At 35.2% G+C, this 21,166-nt stretch overlaps 1 protein-coding gene across 1 annotated transcript; it reads right to left on the reverse strand.

Moving 5' to 3' along the window:
• Positions 1-12,944: 12,944 nt before the first annotated feature.
• On the reverse strand, positions 12,945-19,520 carry LOC128202365 (uncharacterized). Its single transcript, XM_052902447.1, has 3 exons — positions 19,512-19,520; positions 13,913-17,393; positions 12,945-13,414 (listed from the first exon to the last, which is right to left on the reverse strand). Exons 1-3 carry the CDS (start codon positions 19,518-19,520, stop codon positions 12,945-12,947), a joined length of 3,960 nt encoding a protein of 1,319 aa, XP_052758407.1.
• Positions 19,521-21,166: the final 1,646 nt, after the last annotated feature.

Consider the following 21,166-nt stretch of genomic DNA (forward strand, 5'->3'; position numbering starts at 1 on the left):
GTGAAAAATCATTGACCTTACAAAACCTTTGAATTTGTCTTTCCCTAATAAAGGTTTTGTTCGCTCATAAAAACGTAACTTTTTAATTAACCCTTTACGTTGTGAGTAAAAAACCGCGACCGCAAGGTTCTGCTTGGACAGAGTGCTTGTTTAGTAACAACTTAAACTGTGAAGCTAAGACACATTCGGTATAATATTTATTAGTTCTTCGTTCGTTCGTTGGTGGATTTGAAATGTAGGAAATCCGATGAAATATCTACAGTTCTAATTAAATAATAGGCTTTTAAGAACGCCGGAACAAACATGCAGACAGACAAACAAAATGTCTAAAAATTATTCTTTTAGCTTCTATTGGTTTTATCAAGATTACTATATTATTTTTTTTCTTAAATATCTCCAATCGTCTAAATACAATTTTATTATATTAGTCAGATAGTAGAACAACAAGACTTTTTTTATTTCTTTCTATTTATATGAAACTTAAACTAAAACGATAAACAAGCTATCAACTCATATAAAATAGTAACTACTGTTTATAGATAATTTATATCTAACTATAAATATATAAATAATCTAATAATACTAATTTATAGCTAACAGTTTTCCATTTCAGAAGAAATAATCGGATAATTAAATTCGAACATTAAAATCATAATAGTTCAAAAATACATAACACTTTATGTAATTTTTAAGTGATTTTTATAATAGCTTTTTCTTTGAGCTATTCGATTGGGAAGCTTCGTTAAAATCTATTCAATAATTAAAGATAAAAACAAACAAAGACAAATGTCATGTTACTTGATTTGGACCTTTATTAAAGCAGATAAAGCAAAACAGAATTTTATATAGCGATAAATATCTTTGATGCACGATTCTCTCTGCCTGTCTAGGAACAGATGTGAAGATAAGTAAAAAATACCTTTATTATATTATATTTTATTATATTTATACATATAAATAATTACAAATATAATGTAATTTACACAAAGAACCAGAGTGACTGATATAGCCCGAAGAATAAGTAAGCTGAAATGGCAATGGGCTGGTCACATAGCTCGAAGAACCCATAATAGATGAGAACGTAAGATTCTTAAGTGATGACCCTGTATACACAAACGCAATATAGAACAATCCTCCAGTAGATGGAGTAACGACCTCAAACGCATTGCATGGAGTTAGTGGATGCAAGTGACTCGAGACCATTCCTTACGGCACTATGGTGGAAACCTATGTTCAATAGTTGGCAAATAATGGTTGATAAGATGATGGTGACAACACAAACCTAAAGCTAAGGGGGCAAGTAATTATTAGTAATGCGAACTGTCAGTCCTGTTCCTAGCAATATATCCTGTCAGGTCGACCTCCACGTGGTTTCCCCTGGAAACCATCGTGCTGAATTATCACGATGGGCTAATTGACCTGCCTTTTCATCTTCACCAATCATCCCTCACTGGTGCCCCATCATTGTATATCGATAGCACAGACGGGGTCATCATTCCATTATCATCAATTAAAAAAGAACCTAAAGCTAATAGATTACTATAATATAACATTTCCTTAATCCACATATACAGTGGTAGCTCTATTTACTCTATGTACATTCAAGGTGCCCCCTCATTAAACGAAGCAGCAAAGAACTTTTTCCAGTTCGCAGTATAAAAGGTTGAAAAATTATAGGGGAAAATTTTTCATTTTTTTTTTCGTGATTACGCATGAATAGGGAGGATTGATTGAAATTATTGATGTGTGCACGAGTGTGCTGCCAATTCTTGATATTTGGAAATTGGCTTTGACGAATTTAGACGATCTCGATTCCAAACGAGTCACACTTGACCGTCCAAAAATCACTAAAATTTGTCGTTCTCTGTGTACTTTGCGTAAATGAGATCTCCAGTTCGATCCTCTGTGCCACCAATTTAGTTCTTTTTTTTAATTTGTTTATCGTATTTGGTTTATGTATTGTGTCTTGTATCCTCAGGTATACTTTGCCTCGTTTCTCATATCATAATATTCGAACTTTAAAAACAGATAAACCGATATAATTGCAACCCGAGTACATTCCTCTCATATTTGCTCTCCTGTTTTAAATCTTATAGCTGCGCAATAAATTTATCTGAAAATTTGAAAATAGGAATAAAATGCCACACTTTCCATACTTAGATTAATATACACAATAAACCAGTATAAAAGTGGCAAAGTTCGAAATAAAACCGTATACCAAGACAACTGGCCAGAGAGGTAACATTCTATTCTTTGGTGATAATAGGCTACATCCTCAACTGATTATATTGGAAAACCATATCCAAATATAATAATAATATATTAATAACTTTAAGATATAAAAGACTAGCAACTCAATCTAAATTATTACTTAACTTAAATACAATAAAGTTAAATATTAAAACATACCGAGAATAACGAATACTGCAATTTTAATAATATTGCAAATTAGAGGTGACGATCCGTGAAATGAATTCTTTATATCTGGGCGGTTTCGAAAACTATGCTCGTTTTAATTCCGGCGTGGATTTTATTAACACCTACTTTAATTTGAAATTCGTATTAAATAAACTTTTTATGTTTTGTTTTTGTGGGAAATAAATGTTTTAAATTAATAATTATAAGAGAGTGATAGCATACATAAGAAAGGCTACCCCTTCCTTTTCCGTGGATGTCTTGAATGGATGATAATGAAATGGTAACCTCGCCTGCGCTATCGGTAAACACTGGCGGGGCACCAGTGAGGGATGATTGGTGAGGATGAAAAGGCAAGCCAGTTAGCCCATCGTGACGAATTCAACGATAAATTAGTCACAATGGTTTTCAGGAAGAACCGTGTGGAGGTCGACCTGACAGGGCACACTGACAGCAATAGGCACTAATCTCCCCCATTCCTAACAATCCCTTCCCCCCTTTCCGTGGGTGTCGTAAGAGACGACTAATGGAACTTAATGATTGAAATATGAGCAGCATCGTCCCCCCTAAAATATTACCAAAATATAACTGCGATTGCCAATCCGTCTGCCAAGCGTAGCAACTACTAGTAAACCCCTAAACAAACAAAGGCGAAGACCTATGTAATGTGGACAGTTAATAGCTATATGGTATGGTTTAGATAATATACTGCAAAGTTTGCCTCTAAAGATTTAGATTCCTAGGATGTTACGGGATGAATTGAAACAACGAAGTTAGTAGTAGAAAGATGAGTTAGTAGTTAGTAGAATTAGTAGTAATAGTGAAATATTTCAACTGATTAACAATTTATTTAGATAACTGTTTTTTTTATACAACTTAGAATGGCAAACAAGCTGACGGCCCACCTGATGGAAAGTGGTAACGGTCGCCTATAGACATGAGCAGTACCATGGACATAACAGAGTATACTGTTTCGCCCATGATACCCCCCATGCGTTGTTTATTTATTTGCTATTTCGAGTAATACGAGATAAATGTTGTATATAAGCTATATATTAAATACAAATAAAGGAAATGAAGCTAGAAATAGTGGGGCGACACATTAACTCAGTACGTGCAGTGCTAAATTGGCAATTAATAAATTTCTTAATAAACAATTTTCTTACTGCACCACACTCAATAACTCAATTTACCCGCGGGAGACTTTGTACAAAAGTCATTTGCTTAGGCACCTCTGTCCCATTCGTGTTTCTACCGTGAAGCATTTGTGTTTGTATGACTGTGTTTTGGTTTAAAGGGTGGGATATGCAGTGAATTTACAAGGTACAGAGGAATAACACCTAAATCCTCAGAAATGGCAACGCAGCGAAGGTATCATGGGCAAAACAGTATACTCTGTTATATCCATGATACTCCTCATGTCTATAGACGACTGTTACCACTTTCCATCAGGTGGGCCGTCAGCTTGTTAGCCATTCTAAGTTGTTTAAAAAAAAAACGTAATTTTAAATTACATAAGTATTATGTAATCCATTATCTTTATAGTTCGTAAATTTTTCATATCGTATTGACGTAGTAAAAAAAATATTAATATTTATTTATTATTTGATTTGACTTTGACATCGATTAACCGAATTTTTAATTATACGGAATAACACCTGGTTTCATTTGATTCGGATTATCTTGATTCTACTGTATATAATTTCAAGTAATTATAATTATAAATAGTAATTTGTATTGTTAATGTAATGGCAACTAAAATTTAAAAAGAATATATGGCATTCCAGACAAGCTTTTGTTTTTTTTTTTGCTATGCCTGTTTGTTATTTTGATTTTATAATGAAATAAAATAAATTAAAAATTAACATTTTCCGAGTTGTGAAGTAAGTAATACTATCTCATTAAACTAGTATATTTTATTTACTTCAACATTTCAAGATTTTACTTCAAAAACATAATATAAGATTGTATTCCTCAAATTAAGACCGACTTTCAATTGTGCCAAAACCAGTAATTTTTATTAAAAAACTACACTAGTAAACCGTTTTTGAAAGAATTTTCCAATTCGGTTTATAACTGACGAAGTTGTAAATTAACAATGCTAAAAAAAGTACAATCGAATGGAAAAACTCTGTTTTTTAAATCTGTAAAAAAGTACATAACTAAGTACTTACGAAATCGATTTGTAAAAAAAAACACGAACAAAATCTGTTTAGAATCGTTGAAGACACTACGCTACATCTATAAAAACTACAAACAATAAACCTCCTCATTTTCAAACCTCTCTTTCAAACCGTCTGACTGAAAGTAACTCACAAATTAATTACTTGAACTGTTTTCTATTTTATATAATGTGTTAGTGAAGATAATTCTCGACAAAACATCGTGCAACGTTCCATAAAAACGAACGGCACACAAAGGAGAGAGAGCAAATAATTTTATTACTTTTAAATCTCATGGAGTACGGGCAACAAAACTAATTAAAACGCGGCCCAAACAAAAAGTCCACCGAGCTTAAACAACCAAGATAAATTACTAAGTTTCTTTATAAAACGAGACATTTTTTTTCTGCAACACTGTTTGCGTCACAAAGTTGATAGAGGTACACGGTTTTTCCCGCTTATTCTAGACTGCTGAATACATATGCAAATGTATTTTTAAATGTATTCTTGACCTTAACCTTTGGACGAAAGGTAAAAGAATGTAATAAAAATACAATTACGTACCACGCACTTGATAAAACGAGACGGCAACGTTTAATGTGTTAAAGCTGGAGATTGATATTAATGGGGATGTTTTTGAAGTTAGTGGAAGACAACAACAAAATCTGAATCTCTCTTAAATTTAAATGTTTATCGTTTTCAACAACTTCAATAAGTAGTAAGTTCTCAATTCAGTTATATTTTGTAATGTTTAAGACCTCGTAAGTCCGTCAGTTGTAAACCGATTTGGACGTCTTTTTTTTTACCTAAAAGGATATTCTTACCTATTGGTTTCATAGAAATTTTATCAAAATCGATTCCGTTTTTTCATTTTAAATCAAAATAAATGAATTTGCCAAAACTGAAGTCGGTTTTTTTGGAGAACACAATTTAATTATTTTACCTAAGTTTCTTTAGAAGAATATTGAGTTTAACATTTCCTAATTGTATAGAATACATTGCCCATACAATACTTGTGACAATACTAGATATTGGGGACAAGGGAGAGGGATTGTTAGTAATGCAAACTAGCAGTCGCATTACCAGCAATATATCCAATCAAGTCGACCTCCCCGTAGCACCCCCTGGAAACAATCGTTCTGAATTCCTGATATACTTATCTCAATGGGCTAACTGACCTACCTTTTCATTTTACCTATCATCCCTCACTGTTGTCCCGCCAGCGTATACCGTTAGCGCAGGCGAAACTACCATTTCATTGTCATACAATAAAAAAAAAAAATTACGAAGCGGTTTTTTAACTATCAAATGTACTACAAAATAGCAAATCCGATGTTTCAGTAGAAACTACTTTTAGTTCAATAAACTCACCATTTGAGCCGATCGAATTACAAATATGTCTTAAGCCCTTAGAACAAAAGCTAAATCCAATATCTTTGCACACCTTTGCACACACTAGTTCTCACTTCAAACAAATATGATAGGAGTGGTAATTCGAGTTTATAAAATCAATATAAAGTTTAGTGAAGTATCGTTCGGGTTCGAACATTTACATTTCAGAGTAAATCCACACATTTAGGCATTTTTTGATATCAATATAAAGATTATCTAAATATAACTACCTAGACAAAAAAAAAATAAAAGATACTTGAAAAGTTGTTATTATACGAGTATGTTATTTCGTTTTAGTTTCCATTAGTGTACACAGATATAAAAATAGACAGCTCTGCCGTTAGCTTATTCGTTATATATAAAAATAGTCTTGACAACAAAACATGGAATTTAAACACAAATAAATACAAAAAAGCCCTGTGATCCCAGCATAGAATGGGCCACCACTTTCTTTCCTGTGGTTTTCGTAAGAGGCGACTAAGGAAATTTAATAGTCGAGAGATAGGCAGCAGCTTTCACCTTAAAACGTTGCTAAAGTATAACTGCGGTTGCCAACCCACATGTCAAGTGTGGCAACTACTGGCAAAACTCCCCAAGGCCTATAACTAGCAGCAGACAATTAACAGATAATAGAATAAGAATTAAATATTATAATAAAATACTGTTAAATTAATGCACCGCTATTTGCTCTCTCTGTTTAGCGTAACGGTTGACTGGTAGAGAATGCCATCAGGCATTATGTCCGCCCTGTAGACATACTTTAATATTTACAAAAGTATAAACAAATAAATAAATATTTTTGATCTATTTATTACACAGTAAACTATTACTTTAATGACAAATTTGCATGGTGTCAGTCGATCATGCACGGGCTTTTTAACGACCAAATCATTTTAGACATAGTACATGTAAATAAATACACATAATGTTAACAGAGATTTAAAGGAGTAACTGTTAAGTTTCTTGCGAGCTCTTCTCAACAAATAACAACTTTCCAAACCCTGTATTCATTAAAAATTACGAATTAAAAATTCTTGACAACAAATATATTTTAATAATAGAATTCGAATTAGGGGGGTTTTGCTAGTAGTTGCTGCACTTGGGAGGCGTGTTGACAACCGCAGTAAGATTTTGGTGATGTTTTAGGGATACTGCTGTTCATCCCCCAATCATTAAGTTCCCTTAGTCGCCTCTTACGACACCCACGGGAAAGGAAGTGGTGGCCCATTCTATGCCGGAACCACACGGCATTAATAATAATTAGTATTATTAATTAATACATAAAAAATATGAATTTAAACTATATCCAGGTAAATATAGTGTCTATAATCTAATGTGTACGTAACACGATTTAAAAAAAAAACAAAAACTGTTGTACAAAATGGGGCTATAAAAATCTTTTACAACACAAACTTAATGTTTTCGAAGCCATTTGCAAATAGCTCTTCTTTTATTATCCTTTCCATACATTTAATGTTGGTACCGTTTTGTCGGTCTGTTTATCCCTCGAGACTAATATGAGCACAGTTTCAGTTTTTGTAGGATGTACCGATTTAAATATACCTATATAAATATACTAATGTTTGCCTGCGATTTCCTCTGCGCCTACTTATGTATGTATTAGATTGTAGTGTGCATTAATGTAGTACATAGACTTTTTAGATTCAAAATTTCATCCGAATTTGTTCAGGTCTTTGAAATTTTTGTACTTAAAAGTGTTTACGTATGTATATACCGGCATCTACTGACTCCTTGGAATGTATTTAAGGTCGTCTCTCGATTTAGTGGGGGGTCGTCCTACACTGCATTTACCCGTACACGGTCGCCACTCAAGAACCTTTCTTTCGGTTGTCGGTTCTTTGAGCTATGTGACCAGCCCATTGCCACTTCAGCTTGCTTCTCCTTCTTATGTATATAATAAATACTTACATCTCACATTATTCTGTTTATTTCTATAGACGACGATTACTACATTCCATTAGTTTCGTTAACTTTTTCCATTCCAAGTTTAAATTAAAAAAATTTTACTCTTTTCTTTATTTCTTTTTTTTTTTTTTGTTTTTAGTTGACCCCATTCCACCCTAAAGTCAATAAAGTGAAATGAGGCCAACTAAGTCTCGTTTGAGTTCATTAACAAAAAGTAGATAAGCTATATCAAATAAGATTTCCTCATTTAAAATAACTCTATATGTAACAAACTTCATTAAAAGCTGGTTTAGCCATTTAATGAAGGCCGGTACATACTTTTTATCTTTATCCAATGTTTTTTTTTAATTGGTAACACTACTGAAGCCTCAAACATACAATACGAAAGTGAAATTATGGCATCCGGTCCCTTGGGCCCGGATGCATAACACATGTATGCTCTTTATGGGAAGATGGTTAAACTGTACTTTGTTAATCTTTAGGTATCGATATACCTACATGACTTCTGAGAGAATATCATTATTTACATAGGTCTCCCCCATAGACTGCAATAAAAAACGGACCTGAGTTACGTGCTTCTACGAACTCCCTGCAGTGCATGCAACGTCCTCATTCCATCTTGTGGGGGTTGTCCTACACTGCGTTTGACTGTACATGGTCGCCACTCGACCTCAACTCAAGAAGCTTTCTTACCTATCGGTTCAATGAGGTTGTTGATTGTTCAGACCATGTCACCACCCTATTGCCACTTCGGACTGCTTATCTTTCGGGCTATGTCGGTCAGTTTGATTCTTCTGCAGATAGCCTCATTTCGAATTCTATCACGCAAACTACAAGCATAGCTCTCTGTATAGCTCGCTAAGTAATTTGAAACTTTTGTATACGGCCAACCGTGTAGGAACATGTTTCGATTCCGTAGGTTATCATTGGCAACATGCACTGGTTAAAGACTTCCGTCTGAGGAAATAGTTTTTTTTTTTTTTATACAACTTAGAATGGCAAACAAGCTGACGGCCCACCTGATGGAAAGTAGTAACCGTCGCCTATAGACATGAGCAGTACCATGGACATAATAGAGCATATACTGTTTCGCCCATGATATCCACAATGCGTTGCCATTTCTGAGGACTCAGGTGTTATTCCTCTGTACCCAGTAAATTCACGCCATATCCCACCCTTCAAACCGAAACACAGCCATGCAAACACAACTGCTTCACGGTTGAAACACGAATGGGACAGAGGTACCCAAGCAATCGACTTTTGTACAAAATGTCCTTCTGGTATTTTCTAAAATGCAAAATAAAATACATACAATTACATAAAAAAAAACAGAATGATGTTACTTCATCCGTCTGCCTGTTCATCACACACTATAATAAATCACACACAATATTTTCAACAACTACTGATCCTATTGATGGTAAATTTGAAATAGTTTTAAATTATTGTCCAATGATTCATGGTAAAATATATTATGGAAAATATGTCTCTTTGTTTCAAAAATACTCAAAAGTTTCAGAGTGGCCTTCTAGCCCAAATAGAGTATAGTATCTCTTATCTCTGGTAAGGTCTTCACATATTCTTGTTATTCCGCATGATTTTCGAATACATAATTTGAAAAAAGAAAAAGACTTTTATTACCTAGACATTTTTTATTTTTATTTTGAGCAACAAATATTTTATTTTTTAAATTATACAAATGAAAAATATAAAAAAAATGTAATTTTATTATAAGAAAACAGCATTATTTGCTAAAAAATAAACTAGAACAAAAACCATGGCATTGTCAATATAACAAGAATACAGTAAATAAGCAAAATTGAGAGGGAAGACATCGATATAAACCGATTTGGGTCAGAAAACGCTGATCAAGGGTTATATGAACCGGTTTTGACCGGATCTAGCCGGATTTAGTAAGGGCCGAGTGCGTATTGTCGCGATACACCTGAGATTGAAGGCATACGCATCGGCAAATAATGTATTGAGAACTACAGAAGCTGTGAACTTTAATAAATATTTCTGATTTTTATACAGTTAATCATATGAGTAATACTTTGGAATCAACTTCCAGCAGCAGTATTTCCGAACAGATACGACAACATAACCTTCAAGAAAAGAACATATTCCTTTTTAAAAGGCCGGCAGCACACCTGCAATGCCGTAGGTGTTGTGGGTAACCATGAGCGGCGGTAGTCACTTACCATCAGGTGAGCCACATGCTCGTTTGCCCCCTGTGTTGTAAATAAATCTATTCATAATTCTTTTGTTGTAAATTTAACTTATATTTGACGAAAAGCAACAGCTGTATTTCTTGTCCGTTCTTCTCAGCGGGAATTGCATTCCGCACTAGGCGGTAGTTTATAAAATATGATATTAAGTTTACTTGAACAAAAAATATTATAGTATTTTATGGACATTATTTTATTTGTATAAATAATTCAAAATTCTTAAACATGCAGTTTGAACTGCCTTTTTAACATATTTTACTGAACTGGATGTCTTCTCGTGGAAGTTCATGTCACTTATTTGGTTATATATATTTCGGTTATTTGGTTAGAATTACTATGTTTAATTCCTCTATTATTAGTATGTATATAACTACCAGCATTCGAAAAACATAATAAATAGTAGTGGTCAATCAAACAAAATAATCCTAATCAAATAACCAATACATTTTGATTTAACTACTAAAACATAAACATTCCTTTTTAAAAGGCCGGCAGCACACCTGCAATGCCGCTGGTGTTGTGGGTGATCATGGGCGGCGGTAGTCACTTACCATCAGGTGAGCCGCATGCTCATTTGCCCCCTGTATTGTAAAAAAAAAGCAATAAAAATGATAGACAAAACAAACATATGTTGCTCATTCGAACTAATTTGTAAGTAAAGAATATTTATTTATTTAACTCTTTATTGCACCATAAATAAAAATATACAATGACAAGTGAATAATTCAAATGAAATACAGTAACATAAATACAGATTGAAATATACACATAAAGGTACTAGCGGTCTTATCGCTAGGGCGATCTCTTACAGACAACATTTAGTTAAGAGAGAACAGATAGAAAAGGGCAGGTGGCGCAAGAGTGAATTAATTAATATTATCTAATAAAATACTAATACATTAAATTTTCTTTTTTACTAAAATACTTTTAACTACATAATAAGGTATTGCTAATTTTTGCAGTTTGCTAATCATTAATTTAAAAATTTGTAAAGATATATAGATACCAGATGCTTGAGTGCTTGTAGCTTGGGTACCTCTATCCCTTCCGTATTTCAGCTGTGAAGCAGTTGTGTTTGCGCGACTGTATTTTGGTTTGAAGGGTAAGATATGGCAATGAAATTACTGGATATAGAGGCATAACACCTTAAGTTAGTTAGTTACCTTACCTTTAGTTCTTAAGAATGACAATGCAATGAAAGGTATAATGGGCGACACAATATACATGTTACTGTTCATGTCTATAAGCGACGGATATCATTTTCCATCAGGTAAGTTAGCAATTTGTTTGGTATTCTAAGTTACATACAAAAGATATTTAAATATATATATGAGTTTTTAAATACGCCTTTTTATTCATGCCCGAATGACCGAACTGATTGAAAAAACCACAGGGTAGAGGTAGTACGAAACATTTTTTTCTAATGTTCTTCAGTCCGTAGTTTACGCAGTTACACTAAACAGATATAGAGGGTGAATTGTATTAAAATTTGCATGACTCTTGTTCCCAACTTGATCTCGTGAATGATGCTTACGGTGCGACCTCGTATATCTCAAACGGACGGACACGACTTTATGTTCTGTTTACATTAGTTGTTGGTTTATATTGGTGTCGAACAAACACTAACACATACATTTATTTTTGGAAGAAATGACCATTAAACGCCATTTCCATTGGATATAAAAAAAATATTAAATCATTAATTGCAAAAAATAATCATCAGAATCGGTGGTGGGTTTTATAGGAGAAATCTAGGTGTGGCAGGGATAACGAAAAGGATTTGAGGACTCACCGTCTTGTCGTGGGCTATCATATGATGTCCTGTGCAGGCGCCTTGATTTCTTCCGTCACTTTGTCACCAATGTACACACACTAAAATATTGTCTATAACACAGCACTTCAAAATTATGTAAGCGGCAACGCTTTAAATGTTACAGTTTGCAGCACAACAATTTTATTAATATTTTCTTAAACACGTAATTACTCGTTGATTGCGGAGGTCACATTGACGGTTAGGATTGAAGACAGCTCTGAAGTTTCTTATAATCTTCCAGCGTCCTCATTGGTTGTTATAACTCGGAGGTAAAGACGATGACGGTGATTGGAGAGGATAGGATCAAGGGAAATGAATTTAGCACTAGGTATCGATTATTATTATTGAACTAGCATATATAATAAGAATAAATTTATAATTATTACGAAAAATATATAAAATCAAAGAAACGCGCGAACATGCACCCAGCCCTGAGAATACGTAGTATTTTCAACCTAGTAATATATTAAATAGGAATTTGAGAAGATTTAATTAAATTATTGAGATGGTAAAGAGCAAAGTTTTATTACGGGACGTTTGTATATGCCACTACATGTTTTTACTAACGCGACGCGTACCCTACCGTCTGTCCCGGGATAAGTTTCCATAATTATGCCCATAGGCCAACGCAATGGAGGTACATCGTCTTGATGTACTAACACAACCGTGCCGGGTTTTATATTTTCAGTATTAGCAAGCCACTTCTGTCGTACCTGTAAAGTATTAGATACTCCAAACGCCACCTTTTCCAATAGCTGCTAACTATTTTATCAAGTAGCTGCTTACGTTGTCTAAGACTTCGAATGTCCTCGGATACGTTTTCAATGGGTAAGTGCAAAAGGGGGGAGGCCATAATGAAATGCGCAGGAGTTAGCGGTTCAGGATACGGTTCCTCCGTTAGTACGCAGAGAGGTCTTGAATTTAAAATTGTCTCTATTTGTGTTAAAACAGTTAACATTTCCTCGTACGTGAGTAATTGAGAACCGATTGTACGGAATAAATGGGTTTTTATACTTCGAATATTTGATTCCCAAGCCCCCCGAAGTGAGGGGCGCGGGGCGGGATCATATGCCATTCAATACGGTTATTAAGCATAAGATCATGGAGTTGAGCTTTTGCACCAACGAAATTTGTTCCATTATCAGAATAAAGACATGAGACCGGTCCACGCCGTGATATAAAGCGTTTAAAGGCAGAAATAAATATATCAGATGAAAGGTCTGTGGCTAACTCGATATGCACGGCTTTTGTTACAAGGCAAATAAATAGGCAAATGTAAGCCTTTTGTGACTTTTGACCACGGTGTCTGCGTAACGTTATTTTTATAGGTCCAGCGTAATCCACGCCGGTGTGCACAAAGGCTTTCGTTTCACGCACGCGGTACGGAGGCAAGTCCGCCATTTTTGGCGCCTTGCTTGATGGAGAAGCTTTAAAACACTTGTTACAGGAGTGGACTCTTTGTTTAATTACACTTCTGGCTGATATAATCCAATATTTTTGTCGTAGTAATGAAGTCAATAATGAAGCACCAGTATGACAGTACATACGGTGATAATTGTCTATAAGCAGGTGAGTAATATGATCATGTTTAGGCAGTAATGCGGGATGCTGAGCTTCGAAAGGTAAGTTACTATTAGATAATCTTCCTCCTACTCTAATAACTCCACTTTCATCGATAAAGGGGTCAAGTTTACGAAATTGTGATGAAGGTAAGTTATTTTTATGTATATCTTGAAAAAGCGATTGAAAATATAATTGTTGAACTCCGCGAATAAGATGCATTTCTGCGACGTTTAAATGTGAAGACATGATGCGAGTACTACACGGTATTAATTTTGTAAATTTAAGTATATATGAAATAATGCGTAATATTTTATTCCAGGAGGAGAACTTCAGCGCAAGCTGGTGTAATATAGAGGCGGGGGCGGAGGTAGTACAGGTAAGGGTATTACTTTTTATTTCAGGTAACTGCTCACAATTCACTGGTTTAAATGGAGATATTGGCCATTCGGCCAGAGGGCGCTGTAACCAGACGGGACCGTGCCACCATAAAGGATGCGATATCAACTGGTCAGGTAATAAACCTCTAGACAGACAGTCACTAGGATTATCTGTCGTGTTTACGTAATAAAAATGCGAAGAGGCAAGATTTTCTTGACACTTTGCTACGCGGTTACTTACAAAAACGTTCCACCTATGTGGTGAAGAATGGATCCATGAAAGGGCGATTTGTGAATCGGAAAATGCAAAGATTTTATTAATATTAATGCGGGAATTATACGTGTCTAAGACCAGCTTTACAAGTTTTGACATTAAAACAGCAGCACATAATTCCAGTCTAGCAAGAGTTACCGTTTTTGTAGGTGCGACTTTAGATTTTGCACATACTAAAGCGACATGCACTTTACCTATCGGATCCGTGACGTGTAGGTACACTACGCATCCATACGCCTTCATGCTGGCATCGGAAAATGCAACTATGTTGGTAGTACAACCAACTTCCACATTAACGTGTCTAGGTATCTTCAACGAAGAGAGATGTTTTAATTGTTGTATAAAATTATGAAAATTTGTTTGTATATCCATTGGTGGAGCATCATCCCAACCAATGTGTTGGATCCACAATTCTTGTATTAAAAGTTTAGCAAAAAGAATTACTGGTGCAGCGAATCCTAAAACATCCCATAGACGGGCAATAGCCGAGAGGATAGTACGTTTAGTACATTTCTCGTCTATAGAGCATGTTGAAAAAGTAAACACATCCTCAGAGGGAAGCCATTTCAATCCGAGTATTTTTATACTATCATTATTCGAAAAATTAATAGCGGTTCGGTTAGATTCAGGAACAGCAGATAAAAGATCCACAGAGTTACTCGCCCATTTAGTCAAATGAAAGCCGCCCTCCTTAAATAATGCAATGAGTTCGCGTGACAAAACCACTCCTTCCTTAAATGTCGAGACGGAGGTAGCCAAATCGTCCATATACAGTTCATTAGTCGCTACATCAGCTGCACGCGGGTACCCGGTCCTCTCATCTTCTGCCAACTGCCTAACAGTACGCATGGCTAGGTATGGACTGCATCGCAGCCCGAACGCGACACGATTAAACTGAAACTCACGAATAGGCTCTGTAGAATTAAAACGGTACAATATCTTTTGATATTTTCTATGTTCCTTACGAACTTCGATTCTTAGATACATTTGTTTTATGTCGGCGGTTAGTGCAATAGGAAATAAGCGAAAGTTCAATAAAAGAATTAATATATCGGCTTGTAAGTTGGGTCCCGTATGTAATATATCATTTAGAGATATGTCATTATGACACTTGGCGCTTGCGTCAAGGACTATGCGTAATTTTGTCGTCTCTTTATCATTCCTAATGACGGGGTGATGAGGTATGTAATACCCTTTACCATATTCGTTACTAGTGGGCAGAACTTCCGATAGGTAATCGTTGATAAGATATTCTTGTATGATCTCATTGTAACTAGCACGAAGAACAGGATCTTTCAATTTACGTTCTAAAGAGAGTAAGCGACGAGTAGCTACAGAACGGGAATCACCCAATATGGAGGGATCCTTAGAAAATGGCAGTGAGGTACAATATTTACCCGTAGAATCACGTGAAATTGTGTCACAGTATATTTGCTCGCATTCAGTCTCCTCCGGACTCATAAACCTTTTTGAAGGAACTTCTTCCAGTTCCCAAAATTTACATAATGTTTTATCTAAATTATCATTTTGTGTTTCCTGTTCCGAACATATGAGAAATGTTGAAGAGGCGGGTGCCGTATCGGAGTCAGCGGTTGAGGCGACTTCCCCTATAAGAATATATCCGAATACGGTTTCAATAGCGGCCGGTGCGGGAGGTGCAATAATTTTACCACCTAATAATAAATATGGGAACAATTGAGCCCCAAGTACGAGTTCAATCTGTCCAGGCGTATGCCATAGTGGATCAGCAAGCGGTATATTTAATAAACTACTAATAATCGTTGCATCGATCATGACGGAAGGCATATTCTCCGTTATGACGTCGACGACAAGCGCATCAATAGTGTAATTATACAAGTTATTTTTAGAAGAAACACACAGCGGAACCCAACCGCGAACGGTCTGCGATGCGGATCCTATACCTTTAATAGATGTATGTACATTAAGTGGAATTGGTTTTAAATTAAGGCGTTTACAACAAGCGGTTGTCACGATATGGTTTTGTGACGCGTTATCAATAAGACATCTAACATTTAACTTCTGTTTACAATCATTTAAAACGTTTATCTGTGCCGTGCTAAGCAATATTGTATTGTTGTTATTAATAACATGCGCGCGGGCACACAATGAAACTTGGTTATTAACGCACGGAGTCAGCTGAGTCGGCGGCGGGAGCTGCGCGATTGGCGGGGTTACCGCTAGCGGCGGGTGCGCGGGGCAATTACACAAAGTATGAGCGGGAACCTCAGCTGTGCTAACCGACGGCGCTGCAAGTAATGCGTGCGAGCAGGACGGCGGCGTAAAGGGTTGTTTTCGATTATTTAATTTATTGCTCAGACTAGTTTTATGTAATAGTGTATGATGTTGTTTGTTACACATTTTACAGTAATGCGAAGAATTACAACGCGACACAGTATGTGACATACTCAAACAATTTATACATGCACGTTTATTTTTGATAAACTCAAAACGTTGTTCGACCGGAAGCGATTTGAAGGTTGTACATTGGTATAATTGCAAATGATCACCATTGTTGCACATTGAACAAGATTCGATATTATCACGTGATAGCAAAGTTTTAGAGTAGTGGACTGTATTGTTATGACGCGGGCTGGCTACGGTAGGTATAACCGTAGGGCGGTTACTAGTACGATCTAATATCTTTACTTGACCTTTAATAAATTCGACAAATTCCGAATAAGAAGGGATTTCCTTATCTCTAATTGCCATTTCAAATGCCTGTGCGGTTACTGAGTCTATTTTTCGTAAAGCAATAGTTAATAGCATGAAATCTTTAAGATCGGTAATTTTTAGCTGTTCTAAGGCCGACACCGCGGCGCTAAACGATTCAATAAACGTGTCAAGCGAAGCAGCATTATTAATAGCAGGTTTTATATTCATTAAAATAGACATGTAATGAGATCCTAATGCTCGTTTGTCTTGGTACTTATTAACTAAACTTTGCCAAATACTAGCGTAGTTCTCTCCGGCTGGTACAATACCGGCCGTCAGTTTTAAAGCAGGACCTGACAATTTACCCAACAGATAATGTAATTTCTGTGAATCAGATAGACCTTCATTATCATGTACATTAATCTTGAAACACTCGTAGAAGCTTGGCCAAAGCTCAACCTGGCTATTAAACGATTTAAGCTCAATAGGGGGAGGGGTATCCCTGACCTTCCCTCCTGGACCTTCATCCGAGAGCCCTGCGACTGCGATTGCATCAATTGAGAACGAACTCTTTGAATTCGCGTATAAATATCTTCAAATGCGGTAAGTTGAGAATAATTAGGTACATACGTAGGATCCTCATCAATTTTATATTGATTTATCGTATCTATATTAGCAATAAATTCATCACGAATCACAGACAATGTTTCTGTGTCCGCCATGAACGCCTCCGTAGAACGAAGCTCAGGACTAGAAACGTTTACCTTTTTTGCCGAATCATGCAGTCTATTTATACGTTGGAAAATACAATTAATTTTAGCGTTTAATATAGAAATTTTTGCATTCATTTTTAGAGATGACAATTAGCGTTAGATATAAAATTTGATGAATATTTGATTTGATATTTGATGAATTAAACGAAATAAAAAATGAACTACCGACAAATGAAATAAAAAAGTATGTGGGTACACAGATGCGGCTTACCAGTACTCGAAAATAAAATCGACAGGTATGTAGCGGTATTAAAGAAATATTGCGATTGGTATGTAGGCATATAAAGAACAATGCGGTTTTAGCGATGAATGTGACTAATTATATTTACGCGGTTTATATTGATATAGAAAAGGTAGATATATATATATATATATATTTTTTTTTTTGTAAAGCGGTTAATTATTACTGCGGTATTGAATATAAACTAGGATATGTATTTTAGCGGTTGTGAATTAGAAAATAATAGAAATAATAACACGTTGTGCTGGTGGGCGGATGCGATTAATTATTAAGAGGGTACAAAATGGCGGATGCCGTGTAATATTAAGATGATGAAATGCTAGTTCAAGCTAGTTTTTTTTTTTTTTTTTTTAAAATCCGGTTCTATAGGTACCATCAAATGGTGGGTTTTATAGGAGAAATCTAGGTGTGGCAGGGATAACGAAAAGGATTTGAGGACTCACCGTCTTGTCGTGGGCTATCATATGATGTCCTGTGCAGGCGCCTTGATTTCTTCCGTCACTTTGTCACCAATGTACACACACTAAAATATTGTCTATAACACAGCACTTCAAAATTATGTAAGCGGCAACGCTTTAAATGTTACAGTTTGCAGCACAACAATTTTATTAATATTTTCTTAAACACGTAATTACTCGTTGATTGCGGAGGTCACATTGACGGTTAGGATTGAAGACAGCTCTGAAGTTTCTTATAATCTTCCAGCGTCCTCATTGGTTGTTATAACTCGGAGGTAAAGACGATGACGGTGATTGGAGAGGATAGGATCAAGGGAAATGAATTTAGCACTAGGTATCGATTATTATTATTGAACTAGCATATATAATGAGAATAAATTTATAATTGTTACGAAAAATATATAAAATTAAAGAAACGCGCGAACAATCGGTTAGGAATTAGCAAAACTATCGCATAATATACATTATTGTAACAAGAAACAGTCAAATTGAAAACCTCTTTTTGAAGTCGGTTAATAACTTTTAGTACAATCTAGAGTAAATATCAATATAATTCCAATTAGGGAAACTTTATTTCACTGAACATACTATATTAACAATTTTCAATTAATACATCAAATTTACTTTATAGATCAAAGTACGTAAATAATTATTAAGCATTGATCAATCAAAGTTACCTGTGACGGCAACTAGATAGATTCAACACATCAAATTCAAATATATTTCCATATTTACCTTTGATTTGGATATGTAATATTTACTCCTCTCACTACATAATATTTGGCTCTTTGACGTTTATATAGTAGAGTGGAAATAGTTTAAAAGCGTCGAAATATTCGAATAACGATCTATGTTACTAACTAGCTTTTACCCGCGACTTCGTTTGCGTAAACGCAATATGTTTACGGATAAAAAGTAGTCTTAGCGAATATAACGAACACACATAATGTATTTTATCTATATTTCTTTTTTTTTTTCAGTGGAATTTCGCGGCTCACTTTTGGCCACAACAGAATATCAGTGTTTTGCTCTTTTTAGGGCAAAGCAATAAACTGAAATGTGACCATTTTGTGAAACTGTGGCACACGCATGAAGGAAAAAAATTTTTACTATTTTTATGCATTTTGTTTGTTTTTTTTTTTGTACATGTATCTTTTTCTCAATCAATGTGCTGTAAGTAATGCAAATAAATTATTTATCTATCTATCTATCTTACCTTCTCCATCTCGCATAGTAGAAGTACACCAAAGTATATAGTGATTGGTAAAAGCACTATAAGGTAACAAACAAACAAACTCACTTTCACATTTATAATATTAGTAAAGATATAATAAAACGAAAAAGTTTGTTTGAATACGCGAATTTTGGAAACTATGAGTCGGATATGAAGAATTTATTTAACATTTTAATGTAACAAGTTATATGTAATTTGGTAGAGAAAGCTCGACTAGTTCTCGACAATTGAGGCTCCTTAATCTTGAGTGTTTAAGCTTGATCATAAAGGTGGAGTTTGCCAGTTGTCGCCATACTTGACTGGCGGGTTGATAACCACAGTTATGTTACTAGTTTATAATATATTTTTCTGTATGTAAAAGAGTTTTTAAAATCAATGGAATATTGTTTTTATTTATCCATTACATTTATTTCTTTCATCTTTATAATACAAATATAGATAAGACCCAGTGCAACGATGAGCTATGAGAATTGTTGATGATCCTAGGCTTACAAGCGGTATCGAAGTTTTAAGAGAGATTTGGCCTCACTCTGCGTATTCTACCGCTTGTACAGTGGATTGTGCTCAGAAGAATTGTTCAATATAATGCCCATGGCCACTTTCTACCATCAAACAGCTCGCCATCGACAGGGAATTCACCTCCATATACTAGAGCCTAAATGGTCCCGTACAATACGGTTTCAGAGAACTTTCCTCCCATGAACGCTTATGGAATGAGCTCTTTGTCAAGGGACTTCTAAGAGATTACAGCATGGGGTATTTTAAAAAGAGGGTAATTTCTTCAGGAACGGTAACGCGCTCGCAATACCCCTGGTATTGCAGTCATTCATAAGCTACGGTAACCGCTTACCATCAAGTGGACCATATGCTTGTTTACCACCTCAATGATATAAAAAAAGATTAAATACCTACTTTCATGTGTAAACATGTCACAAACACAACAAACAAATGTTGAGTGACAATATGATTCAACGTTTGATCCACAAATCGACTAAAACAAGGCACGTACATACAATAAGCGTGTCGGCTATGGCGCCTCGCTAATTCTTTATTTACAAGAAAAAACCGCAAACGTCACCCCGCGTCACGGTGTTTGCGGACACGAAATCACCCCAGTTTACAAACGGACCTATCGGAAAAACGTTACTGCCGATTGAAATAAAGGCTCATGCACAATATCACTAAACACAACGCGCCCAAGGGAAATCACCGTTGGACGACAAATTTTCTCTGTGATCGTATAAAAATACCTGGGACCTGCTATAAATTGTATTTATTGCGTTCGTTCGTTTGGTTGTATATTGAGTCGTGCATGTTTTTTTAAACTGCGAATTATGTGTACTACGCTTAGAATAGTCTGCGAACATGTGGATGTACTTTAGCTTAAGATAGCCTATTAATATTTATTACACTACAATCAATTTTTTACAGATTTTATTTTAGAATGTGTTATTCAAAATAGAGTTTAAGGTTGGATTATCATCACCAGACAGGAATTATGTGGGTAATTTTTAGTTACTTTCTGGTAATGATAAATATTTTTTACCGTCTTTAACCGTCGCCTATATATATAAGCAGTACCATGGACATAACGGTTACCACTTTCCATCAGGTGGACCGTTAGCTTGTTTGCCATT

Source organism: Galleria mellonella, unplaced genomic scaffold (genome assembly GCF_026898425.1).
Source record: "Galleria mellonella isolate WM207_F2 unplaced genomic scaffold, CSIRO_AGI_GalMel_v1 utg905, whole genome shotgun sequence".
NCBI lineage: Eukaryota > Metazoa > Arthropoda > Insecta > Lepidoptera > Pyralidae > Galleria > Galleria mellonella.

Bases quoted from the DNA above. Each gene is read 5' to 3' on its own strand.
- LOC128202365 (XM_052902447.1), bottom strand. The intron at 13,415-13,912 runs GTGAGCAGTTAC...GGATTATATCAG, and splicing joins TCCATTTAAACCAGTGAATT to CCAGAAGTGTAATTAAACAA.